A 12,964-nucleotide genomic window follows, 5' to 3' on the forward strand; every position below is an offset into this window, starting at 1 on the left:
TTAGTACTTTAAGTTTTTTCTGTCTTCGTTCTTTCTTCTCTTTTCTCTTATATGATTCCCATGCATTGAGGAATGCGCTGTCCATTAGTTTATTAGGGGCATAGGCGTGTTTACGGGAGGGGCCGGGTGGGCACTGCCCCCCCCCCCCCCGGCAGACTGTGCCTCCAACAAAATCATGCCAGGATAAAAAAAAAATCGTGTGTACCCTTGCAGTACATATAGATTTTGATTATTTGTAATTTTTTTAGTTACGCATTTATTAATTAGTGATTATATGATCATTATAATATTATGTTCATCAATTCTTTATAACTACATAACATGCAATGGTACTGTTGTGCCCATTTACCAGGTCTTGCGCTGTGATATCACAGATTAAATACTATTTTATCCAACCAGTGATAATATTGTTTTATTAGCTGAAAATATCCAATTACCGATTATCATTCAAAAATGTGTTTAAATATTTTACGACTACTAATTTTACTACGTTAAAATTATTTAAATTTTGTCAGAAACTCAAATTATTTATTACTGATTAGTTAATTGTTTAACAATTTGTATGTTGTCTACCTTGTATAATGGATGGGAAAAAAAGTATTTTTATTGTTTTGACAATGGTTATACTTTTTGATCATAAATCATAATTAAAAAATATTCCTACCATTGTGAATTTTGTAACAAAAAAATGAATGTTTCTTCATGTCTCAAAAAAAAATAGGTCTCACAATTTAAAAATGTGTTGTGCCCCTTCAGCCACCCAAGTCTGAACACGCCTATGATTAGGTTCCGAGGAAAGCCATTACATAGCACCCGATCCTTGTAACAAGTGGCTCTACCAATGCACGCGTTATCATACCTATTTTTCCTCTAAATTCTAATTCTATAAGTCTATGCGTATAACTCGCGTGGACGCATCATGCATAGTCCGCGCTTGAACTTGAAGCATATGATATAAAAACAAGGTATGATCGTAACTTTTTGACGGTCAGATCCTTCGGTAAGCACGTGACGTAGCATAGTGTATAGTAATAATAATTTAATGACAATATGATAACGCGGGTAAGCAAGTGAAGTATTGCGCGAGCTTGGACCAAATCTGGACTTTTGCGATCATACCATGTTGTTTATATCATGACTTGAAGGCTGAAGTCGATTTGGTCAGCCCCAATGAATTTATTGCGCATGCGTCAGGAATGAAAAAGATCGCGCGGGACGGGGTAATATAATTGGGGGAATGTCTTACGCATGCTCAGTGGTGACATCGGGGCCAACCAAATCGGCTTCAAAGATAATATAAAGTTATCAGAATGACAAATTTATCATGGTTATCAGTAAACCATTATTTCTGTGAAAATGTGCTATACCTATGCCAATTGCCAATATCAAATTAGTTCCTACTCTCAATGTACATTTTACATAGTATAATATTGTATCACATTTTATTGCATTATAATTTAGCCTATACAACCTACGTACTACATAATTTGTACGTAGCTCAGGGTTCGTCGTTCGAACATTAATTATATTAATATATTATATTAATTTGCTTCTCGCACACAATTCCTATGTATTGATGCTTTCGCATTAATTATTACCAATCGTTACCACACTAATATGTAAGTATTTTATTGGTTATATTATATATTATTATCAATCATTTTATGTTTTCGTTTAGGAATTCTTGAGCGTCAAATATGGCTTCAAGATTTCTTATGTTAACAGTTTTTTTTTTTTACTAATTAAACTCATTGTTGAAGTGCTACTGACTGGACGGCTCCTTCATCAAGCCCACATGTTAGTTTTATAATGTTATAAAACATTTAACGATTCAGATGTTGTCTCTTCAGCTTATTGTTCTAAATATATTTAATATTATGTATAGGTAGATTAACAAATAAAAATTTAAAAAAAAATAATTAATATTTCATTTGATGTTACCTACTTAATGATATCCATAAGCGTGTGCACAGGGAGGGCCGGGTGGGCTGTGGCCGACCCTGTGAGACCTACCGAAATTTGTTTACATAGTAATACATGATTAAACATCACAATTTTTGATTTTTTAAATCATAAAATATTAAATAGGTAGGAGAAATAACACTGATACTTAATGATAATAAATAATAATAAATTAAATGTCTTTAAAAATAAAATTTATAACATTACTATTACAGATTGCGAAATTGTATTTATTTAAAATTTAACACTGTGTTGACAATTAAAATATTTCTTATTTAATTTAAAAAAATATATTTATCTGTTTTTTATCATATGAATGATCTGTGCCTTAAATAGTGGGTGATTATGAGTAGGTAAATTAAAGTATGTAACATTTTAATTGTTTCTTCCATCAGAGTTCAGGTTTCTTTCTAATCTTTATTGACTTGGCCCAACTTGCCACAAATGTCTGCGCACGCCTACGATGATATCAAAACATTTTCGAATCGAAGGCATTATAATTTTATTTTTATTTGCTTGTGAATCAATATTAATATTTTAATGTAATATCAAATTTTGTGTTTATTGGTTTTTACTAGAATACCTATACTGTGGCCCACGAGAGAGTATTACAGTTTTGCGCATGCAGACTGTAGGCATTATCCCACTTTGTGCCATTTAGTGTATGTCAAATACGTGGCGATACACGGAATTGAATGTGTTTTCGTTGGGCGATAGTAATACTCTCTCGTGGGCTGCAGTATAGTTCTAACCATGATACAGCACACTAATAATCAGGAGATGACTGTGAGGTGTGGACATGTTGTGCAGTATTAACAGTATTATCCAATGTTAAACATAATAAACTATAGTATAGACAGTTTAGTATACTATTATTATTATTATCACAATAATAAGTAATAATGTATTATTATTTGTTATTAATTGTTCAGCAGCCTCTCCTGCACGATATATTTTTCTGACTTAGTATGCACACTGATAATAATAACAACAAATTACTTAGTTTAAATAATCGGTCTAATGTCAGTATATTTTATCCCGTATCTACTTTAGTAAATCTTATTTTTATCAAAACTATCTCTCATTCCATTAATTAATTAATAATTTGAGTAACAAACAAATTATATTAATTTCTATCAATGGTGTTCAGTTCTCCTCTTATCATTTTTTTCTCATACTGCTGAAATGTCCCGTTATAGTCAAAGCCCTTAAACTATTCTGTGTCATTTTTAGTTTATTTTTTAACTCATTAGTCCTTCTTTGTGGCAGTGTTGTAAGGGGCGGCAACTGTTTGCACATTGCTTGGTCTATATGATAACACAAATTATATATTATATTTTTTCACTAAAATAATAACTTTAGTTTTAATGGATTAATATTTAATTGAATGTATTTTCATCAGGTATTTACAATGGAAAAAAATAATCAAAAAAGATCAGTATTGGAAAGTTCCAAAAACAGTATATTTGGATATACTATTGAAATCGGGAATACCACTTACGAAAATACTTTGGAAGAACGCATACAAGCTGCTAAAAATGCCTCATCAAGTGCTAAACTAGCACAAAAGCAAAATATTGAAGACAAATTACCAAAAAGTAGGAATGCAAAAGAATATATAAATGTTCAAAGTATGCCCGTCATTAAATCAATAAGTAGTGCTCAAGAGTCAAAAATTACAAATAAGGAATGGTCATCTATAAATAAAACAGATATTCAAACTTCAACTCATATTCCTTTATCAAAAAACTTAACTAAAACTAAAAATATAAACTCAAATTTTGAACCTAAATATAATACTAGTTTATCAAAACAAACGTTCAAAGGAGGCGGTTCAATGCAACTCCGATTAGAAGCTATAAAAGCTAATAAAAAATTATCTAATAAGATTTCGCATGAATGTAATAATACTTTAGAATCTCATAATCCTTCAAAAAATATGACTCTTCAAGATATACCTCTAATGAAAAATCATAGTTCTAAATTGTGTAATATTAATAATTTTAAGCGCAATGAGTATAAAACTAGATCGACTGTACAAAAACATCTTCATGAAGAAGTTAAATATACTGGGCACTGTGATCGTACTAAAGATATTACGAATACACCATGTAAGTTTTTAATTAAATTAATTAATGTTATTAGTTACAAAATGTTTCAGCAAATCAAATGCTATTACAACTATTTTTATACAATTCGATTGTTTGCTACAACAACGACATAACACAAAAATCGTGATTTTACACAAAACGTGTTTGAAAATTTTATTTGCAATTATATGATGATAAAATCATATTGGCACAACTGCCATCTAGCGGCTAATTTTTGTATATTCAGTTATGTCGTTCTTGTAGTATAAAGAAAAACACCAAAATTATTATTATTTGCAAACAACTCAAAAATGACGATTTTTGTGTTATGTTATTGTTGTAGCAACCAAGTGAATTATATAATTATATTAATAATATGAATAATAATAATACCTATCAAGTTGATATTGCTCAATGATAGTCATAATAACAATAGTAAAAATAATATTTCGTATTTGGTATTGATCTTCAACTTCGGATGTAAATTCCTCCGTGAAGATTAGGAGGATGACCTGCCGCAGACTTCTGTTGTGGGTTTTGCTTACCAGGTTGTAGTGAAGGGCTCTGTCTGAGTCTTATAGCAAATCGTGGAATATTTATAATTAATTTTTGAGAGGTTTTCCCATGTCATTGTGAATCTAATGATTCCTCTTAGACCACTAACCACATTGTGCTTTAAGCATATCCTTAGAAATATATTTGGAAGAATTTGAATCTTATTTATCTTAGTAGATGAAGCTGACTTTCAAACAAGGCAGGTATAGGTTACCTATCAGTGACCTGATTATTGAAGTGTCAGAAGGAGGAGGGATGATTTGATTTAAAATTTATTTTTTTAATTATGTGGACATTCCATATTATTTTTTCATTGTCAAAAACAAAGATATTTGAGTCATCTTTTTGATTCCATTGTTTGACCTGGTTGCTTATGTAAATGTTTCTGCGTCATTGTATCTTTTTACAGTAAATATTTTAATGGCGGTTTATGTTAGATTTAGTTCAAGTTTCATTTTTTGAACCAGCTAATAATTTTGTGAATATTGTAGTTTTGGGATTGATAATTCTATAAATCCATCTTGTTTAAGATTTTCAAAAAAAATTGTTGGTACAAAAACATTTACATAAATATTGTATTTTTAATTTTAAGATTATATTTTGCTTAATATTATATTATTAATTTAATTATGCAGATAAATCGGTAACTTCGGGGATATCTTCTGTACAAAATAGACTTATAAGTGCAAGAGAACAAATGACTGCCAAATCTAAAGATAATAATGAATTTAATGTTTCAAAATGTGGAATGATTAAAAAACCATCAATATGTGAATGTAAGCAATCCAAAATTGTATTTATTTTATTACTTTTTAGTTTTTTTAAATATTAACCATGGAAAAGTACCATTTTAAATAATCTGTAGTTACAAACTATTTATACAACAAAATTAGAACCCTTATATTAACAAAAAATAATAATAATAAATAACTTTACCCGCGGAATGTCGGCGGGGGCGGCGCTGCAGACATCAGCGCCAACTGGTGGCAACAGACATGCGCGAACAAGACGAGTTTTCGTCAAGCGAGTGGGAATTCTTATTCTGAATAGAGTATAATATATACTTTTTTTAATTTCATTAATTTTATTTATATGGGTACTATTTTAGTATTTTATCCATATTTTATAATATTGTAAAAATTATGTCTGAATTTTTACACTGTGTCATATAGGAAACTCGACAGACGAGCAGTTCACTTTAAATTAAGTTATTTCTCTCTTATATATATATAAAAAAAATTTACTTTTTCCCCCAGACTTATAAAATATTTTGTTAATGACAAGGTAACATACAAAATACAACTACAAAAATGTATACATTATAATTATCTTCTCATTCATCAATATTTTTTTTTATATTTCTGATTATTGTTATGTACTTACTCTATTAGTTTAAAATGGAAATATTTTATTTTTGTTAATTTTAATTTAAGATGTTAACTTGAAATACCTACTCTATATTAACAACAATTATATTACAATTTATTTGTATTAACTTTCAATGTACATTGTTTTTTATCTTCATTTAATTTTTTTAGTAGACAATATTCATCATGATACAAACACATTGGGCCGTACCAATAAAAATAAAATAAAACGGTTAAACCAATCTAATGAAAGTATCAAAAAAAAAAAACCAGGACTTGTGTCAACTACTAAAAAAATAATTTTAAACAACAATTCCTCTGTGAATAAATGTATTGATCAGCGGCTAATGAATGTACAGCAAAAACCAATTGTACCGATTCTAAATAATATGATTTCACCTAGTTCTTCTTCCGGTGAGATTTATTTGTTTTATTTTTTATATCATGACTTGAAATAATAGTTAATAGATTATGTGTAAAATAACAATATTATTGTTGTATTTAATAATCTAATTACAGCGTCAGAAACAATTGTATCAACAAAACTTGGAAATCGATGCATTTTAACAAATTCAAAATCTAAAGAAATAGACTCTTTTAGTTTTGTTAGGCCACAAACTTCTTGTAGTCGACAAGCATTTGAAATTAAAAAAAAGTAATTATAAAGTAACCTTATGAGGGGTTTTATATCTACTACTAATGATAGATACCAATATTTGTATGTAATATATATACCTAGTAAAAATAATATTAATTAAGCTTATGGTACAGTGATTCAATACTTTGAAGAGTCGTTTAGTTTAAGAATTCCTTAACTAAAGATCTTTTAGACTATGTATTGTGTATGTTTATTCTTTGATGATACTTCCATATTATCGTCAGTAGCGAGGCGTGTGATTTTTGGTTGGGAGACACTGAAAAAAAAGGCACTAATATGCCTACACTCCCCCCCTTTTTATTTTATCTATACGGTAAGAAATAAATGTTTAAAAACTAAAAACAAACTGAAATATTATGTTAAATAATTAAAAACGTTACAACTTCCTTAAAATGATAATTTAATATAATCACAAATATACACATTTATTTCGTATGAATAGTTAATAATTCCATCGTTCAAAATGGCATTAATTATTTCATCAGCCATGACTCATGAGGACAAATTACAATATAAAACAATAAATATTAAGAAAGAAACACGTACAGCGCACCTATCACGGTAACGTGACAATGCGACGGTGACGTCGATTATACATTTTAAGGGCTGAGGTAATTTTGAACGGTGATACGCGTCTTACAGCGTAGATAGTAAACTCCACTCACGGTAGCATTCCTTCTGTACCCGCGTGCCAATAATTGCGAGTTGTTGCATCGTAACGTCTATTAGATATAATACCATATTTGGAATGACCTGTATGGCCGTTTATCGCCTTCTAATACGCACGACCGTATCGCACACCGTTTTTAAAAACCAATTTTAACACATATTGAAACATACATCATATTTATAATATAAAATAAAATTCACATTTGTAAATATTTTATAAACCAAAATAATTATTTATTCTACACGTGTTCTAATTTCTAAGTGAGGAGACGTTGTCTCTTTGTCTGCTATGACGCTTCACAAAATTGAATACAATCACCTACTTGTCACTTTTATGTTTTGTTTTCTATTCATTGAAGAAATAAATTAATTTGTAATTATAATAACATTTAATTTGATTTAATTATTAAATATCACATCAATAGGTATGTATTTTATAATACCTTTTGAATCTAAAAAAGGAAAAACAAATAAAACAGTAGTGAATATAAAATTGCTCTTAAAAGACTTCCTAGTGTTCATGAACCTAATAAATATAAACTATAATTTTAATTTATTTAGTACGCAATTTAATAATGATGAGTCTATGGAATGGGAAGATATAATTGAAACAGACGACATAGTTGAAAAAGTAAACAACAAAATATTTTTTATACATTTGATTTTTAATTTATTAATTTTGAAAAATATTAAATTTCATAAGGTTAATGACTTGAGAAGAACTAAACATGAATATGAACCTATGGAATGGACACCGGATTCAATCATGCACTGTGATAGAATTAATTACTGTTTAGTGATTGATACAAACATACTTTTATCAGATTTGAAATCCATTACTATTCTTATAGATAAATATTTAACTGGTAAATTATTAAGTAATGCAATTTTATATTATATAGATTATTTATTTAAAAATGTATTTTATTCAGATTATGGTTATCCAACAATTGTATTACCATGGCAAGTTTTAAAAGAACTTGACTGCATAAAAAATGGTGAAAATTTACTTGGATATCGAGCACGTGAGGCCACCCGATGGTTATTAGATATGCTTTCAAAACGTCATCCAAGATTAAAAGGACAACCAATGACAAAAAAATCGTCTCTGAGTTCTGATGATGATATTTTAAGGTGTGCCATAACTGTAAAAGAGAGAGTTAATATTGTAGTAAGTAATTGATTTCTTACTATATTTATTTATTTATTTATGAATATTTTCTATCAAATATGCCTTTTATAAAATGCCCAACCTTTGGTATGTACAGTAGATTCTTAATATGTCGAACGTCGCTATCTCGAATCTTTCGTTATCTCGAACTACTTTGAATTCCCCTTAAAACTACTATTACACTTAATAGTGTTTTGCTCTCGATAACTCTATATAAAATTAATCGTTTTTCGTTATCTCGAGTTCACAAATAATATTTTTGTTACGGTTAACATAGGAATTGTGCAGTATATTGCATACATTGTGCAGGCAGTGCAGTATAGCGATTGTGATTTAGCGCGTTGGTAGTCACGTTTGTAGTCTTTCGTAGTTCGTTTGTTCGTTTGTAGTGGAATGGAAAAGAAGCGTAAATTAAATGTTCTTTCAATTTCGGATAAAGTTCGTTTAATACAGTTAGTTGAAAAAGGTGACCGTAAAAAATGTGAAATCGCCAAAGAATTCAATATTCCACCAAATACATTATCGTCAATTATTAAACAGAAAGAGAAAATAATGAAGTTCAATTGTGGAAATATGAAAAAAATGAGGATGACTCCTTATTTAAACATTGATAAATGTTTGCTAAAATGGTTTACTCAGTGTCGAGATAAAAACATACCATTAAATGGAACAATTTTACTTGAAAAAGCAAACGAATATGCACAACAACTAGGACACACTAATTTTAAAGCTAGTAGTGGATGGCTTACAAATTGGAAAAAAAGACACAATGTAGTTTTTCGAACTGTTTGTGGAGAAAAAGCTTCAGTAGACACACATTGTTGTTCAAATTGGATTAAAAATCTTCCTGATGTCTTAGGAGGTTATTCTTCTAATAATATTTTTAATGTCGATGAAACGGGCTTATTTTTCAAATGCTTACCAGATAAAACATTAATGTTAAAAGGTAAAGAATGTTCGGATGGAAAATACGGTAAAGAGCACATTACAATTATGATAGGATCAAATATGTCTGGAACTGAAAAACTAAAATTATTTGTCATTGGTAAAGCAAAGAAGCCTAGATGTTTTAAAGGAATTAAATCTTTACCAGTTGACTATAGGTCAAATAAAAAGGCTGGATGACTTTGTCATTATTTAGTGAGTGGCTTTTAAATTTTGATAGAAAAATGAAACTAGAAAATCGAAAAGTTCTACTATTCATAGATAATTGTACAGCTCATAATCACGATATTGAATTAAGTTCCATTAAAGTACATTTTTTACCACCTAATACAACATCTATACTTCAGCCCATGGACCAAGGCGTTATACAGAATTTCAAAATGTTTTATAGAAAAGAAATAATCAGACAGTTAGTCAATAATATCGATAATCATAATAACGAAATAACGAATCATTTTGTATAAACATACTCAAAGCTATAAGAATGTCTGATAAGGCTTGGAGAAGTGTAACACCACAGACTATATTAAATTGCTTCATAAAAGCCGGTTTTGAAGACGGTGATATAGTTGCATTAGATAACTCAACTACTATTTCTGATGATAAATGAAATTTTGTTGCTGATCATCTTAATTTAGACGACAAAAATTTTTCACATTATGTGGAAATGGACAATAATGTACATGTATGTGGAACATGGACAGATAACGAAATTTTATCAGAAACCATAGAAAATACCAGCGAGAGTGAAGACGAACCACAAAATGAGGAGGAAGTCATTTTTACCCAAGTAACAATTCAACAAGCTAAAGATGCTTTAAAAACACTAAGGAATTTTGTCGAGACTACTACAGGTATGGATGATAAGGCTTTTTCTACATTAAATAATTTGGAAGACGTTGTGGCAGAAAGAAGTAATATGAAGCAAACCTTAATGACAGATTTTTTTAAAGAAAAATAATTTATTCAGTCATTTCAGTATTTTAATTAATCAAATTTTAGTCTATTTTAGTCATTCGTATTATTTATTATTCATATACATTATACAACACACATTTATATTAGTTTTTTTATTATTCAAATTATGTATTTTAGGCATTCATATTATTTATTATTCATATAAATTATACAACATACATTTATATTAGTTTTTTTATTTTTTAATAAAACTCGATATCTCGAAGTTTTTTCTGTTCCCCTTGAGATTCGACATAACGAGAATCTACTGTATATAACACTATGTCACTATATAGTTATAAAATATATTAATAACTTTTTTAATACAATATAAAGTAATAGTTTTTATACATAAAATAATTTCATATTTTGTTACTTAACACGTTGAGCTCCGCTAGAAATTTCGAAGCATTGCCCGGGTCGCCGCACCAAAAATATGTTTTTACGGAAAAAATAAATAAAAATTAACAAAAATAAAAACCAATTATATTGTTAGCTTCTTGAAACAGTACCTGATCGCCTACAATATATTTCAAACGTTATCTCATCGCCATCAAAATTATGATTCATAAAAGCGAATTAATATTTGTCGACGGGTAGTCGACACCGGCGACCCGCGAAATGTTACCGATGTCGACTACCCGTCGACCGTGGCATTGAACGTGTTAAATATGGGCAAACTAAGCAAAAACTCCCAAAATCTGCTTATATAAAATACTTCTCAATTCCCTACTGTTACTTTTTTATTATATTAAACTTCTTAAAGAGGACGCCACATCCGGACCATTGACTACTTTTAAAAATAACAAAGTAAAATTGATTATTATTAATGTAAAATTTGCTATGTTTAGGACCGAAACAACACATGTGGGTGTGGCATCCTCTTAATAATATATTTAACATAATACATATTTTAAATAAATGTAATCTTTTACAGTATTTAGTTACCGATGATAAAATTTTAAGCATAAAATCAGAAGTTAATGGAATATCAGTAAAAAATTCACTTTGGCTCCAAAATTTAGTTACAAATACAAATCAAAACAACTCAGACATTTTCCAAGGTAAGTGATATACTGTGTGGTTCATTTTACGTAAGGCACTCATTATTTCAAAAGTATTAGTGATTTTGAATATATTTATTCACAGGGTTATATTCCATTACAACATTTGTAAAAAAAAAATATATTTTTATTCTTGTAATTTTTTTTAGTTTTTACTTTTTTGAATGACAACGTTCATTTTTAATCTTTGAAAGTTAAATATTTTTCTGAGTATTTCGATACAACAATAATAGAATTTAGGACAATTAGTTATATTTAAAGCTTAGATGAACGGAGTGGAGTGATACGCGGTTACCTAGTATAATGTTGGTCCACTACTCCGTTCATCTAAACTTATAATTATAGTACAGATTTGTATGCATTAAAAACCAACCAAATATGTACTAAAAAATCTTAAATATGCATAAATATATACATGAAAAAATAATCTAAAGAGACGTTTATATTTTAAATATTTAATTAAAATAATACATTTAAAATTATAAGGTGCTATTAAAAATACTTTTTTGTTTAAATATCTTTGTTTCGTTAGTAGTCTTAATCCAAAAGAAAAAAATAAGAATCAATTAATATCAAAAATGCATCTTTAAAAGAATTTACTTGATACCTAAACTATTTGTATTTTGTTGGTAGTTCTAATCTATAAGAAAAAATAAATTCCGAAATATATTTGAGAAAACCGTTTATTCCTACGGGTATACCTATTAATTGTTAATTTAATTGTTATGTCATGAAACAGATTCTGTATTCACTTATTTATTTTATTTATTTATTATTGAATACGGAACGTGCCCAATTACATTCTATAATATACATAATAACTAAGAGAAAGTTACACGAATAACAAAAATTACAAATATTAAGATATAAAGAACGAACAGACAATAATTTAATGCTAAGTACTAAGGAATAGTGGATTCTCATTGGCCATTTTCATCATACGGACATCATATAGGATGATTTGTTAGATAGTTACAGCGGCTAAAAGAAATTTGGAAAGGGAAATAGAAACTTGGAACTCTGAAATTAAGTTTATATAGATGGGCAGGGGAATCAACTTCACCATTTATAAGTTTATACTCCGGCCCACGAGAGTCCATACGTAAACCGCGCATTCATATAGTAATACGTGAAGTCTGTTTTCTCCCACCATGATGCCATTCCCACTATTCGGCAACGTGCCGATGCACAGTGACGGACGCGTTCTGACATATGGACTCTCGTGGGCCGGAGTATAGAAAGAAACGTAAGATTAGCCTGTTTTCTCCTGTCACATACGGTAGACAAATGGAGGCACTGCTACATAGATTGATACTCGTAAGGTGCGTAATGTGGAAGCGGCAAATTTCATAAATGTACGTTGAACTCTTTCCAGTTGACTTCTGCTCTCGAATGTGCTCGGATCCCAAATAATTACCCCATACTCCAACACAGACCAAACAAAAGAGCATATAACGTCTTACAGAGCTGGACAGTTTAAAGTCAGCCGAAATTCTTTTTCACAAAACTGAAAAGCTTTCAAAGCC

At 29.2% G+C, this 12,964-nt stretch overlaps 1 protein-coding gene across 2 annotated transcripts in view; it reads left to right on the forward strand.

Moving 5' to 3' along the window:
• Nucleotides 1–1,400: 1,400 nt before the first annotated feature.
• The window catches only part of LOC100161122 (transcriptional protein SWT1), a 43,652-nt gene continuing 32,088 nt past the window's right edge, over nt 1,401–12,964 (forward strand). Inside the window, exons 1-9 of one of the 2 annotated variants that reach the window (XM_029487070.1) lie at nt 1,401–1,619; nt 3,365–4,073; nt 5,243–5,383; nt 6,146–6,388; nt 6,494–6,629; nt 7,863–7,932; nt 8,005–8,167; nt 8,234–8,472; nt 11,312–11,438. In XM_029487070.1, the coding sequence (XP_029342930.1) occupies nt 3,374–4,073; nt 5,243–5,383; nt 6,146–6,388; nt 6,494–6,629; nt 7,863–7,932; nt 8,005–8,167; nt 8,234–8,472; nt 11,312–11,438 (1,819 nt within the window). In that variant the 5' untranslated portion in view covers nt 1,401–1,619; nt 3,365–3,373. Of the gene's footprint in view, nt 1,620–1,679; nt 1,798–3,364; nt 4,074–5,242; nt 5,384–6,145; nt 6,389–6,493; nt 6,630–7,862; nt 7,933–8,004; nt 8,168–8,233; nt 8,473–11,311; nt 11,439–12,964 lie in introns of those variants that run through there. The other variant, XM_029487071.1, reaches the window with a different exon arrangement.

Source organism: Acyrthosiphon pisum, chromosome A1 (genome assembly GCF_005508785.2).
Source record: "Acyrthosiphon pisum isolate AL4f chromosome A1, pea_aphid_22Mar2018_4r6ur, whole genome shotgun sequence".
Taxonomy (NCBI): Eukaryota; Metazoa; Arthropoda; class Insecta; order Hemiptera; family Aphididae; genus Acyrthosiphon; species Acyrthosiphon pisum.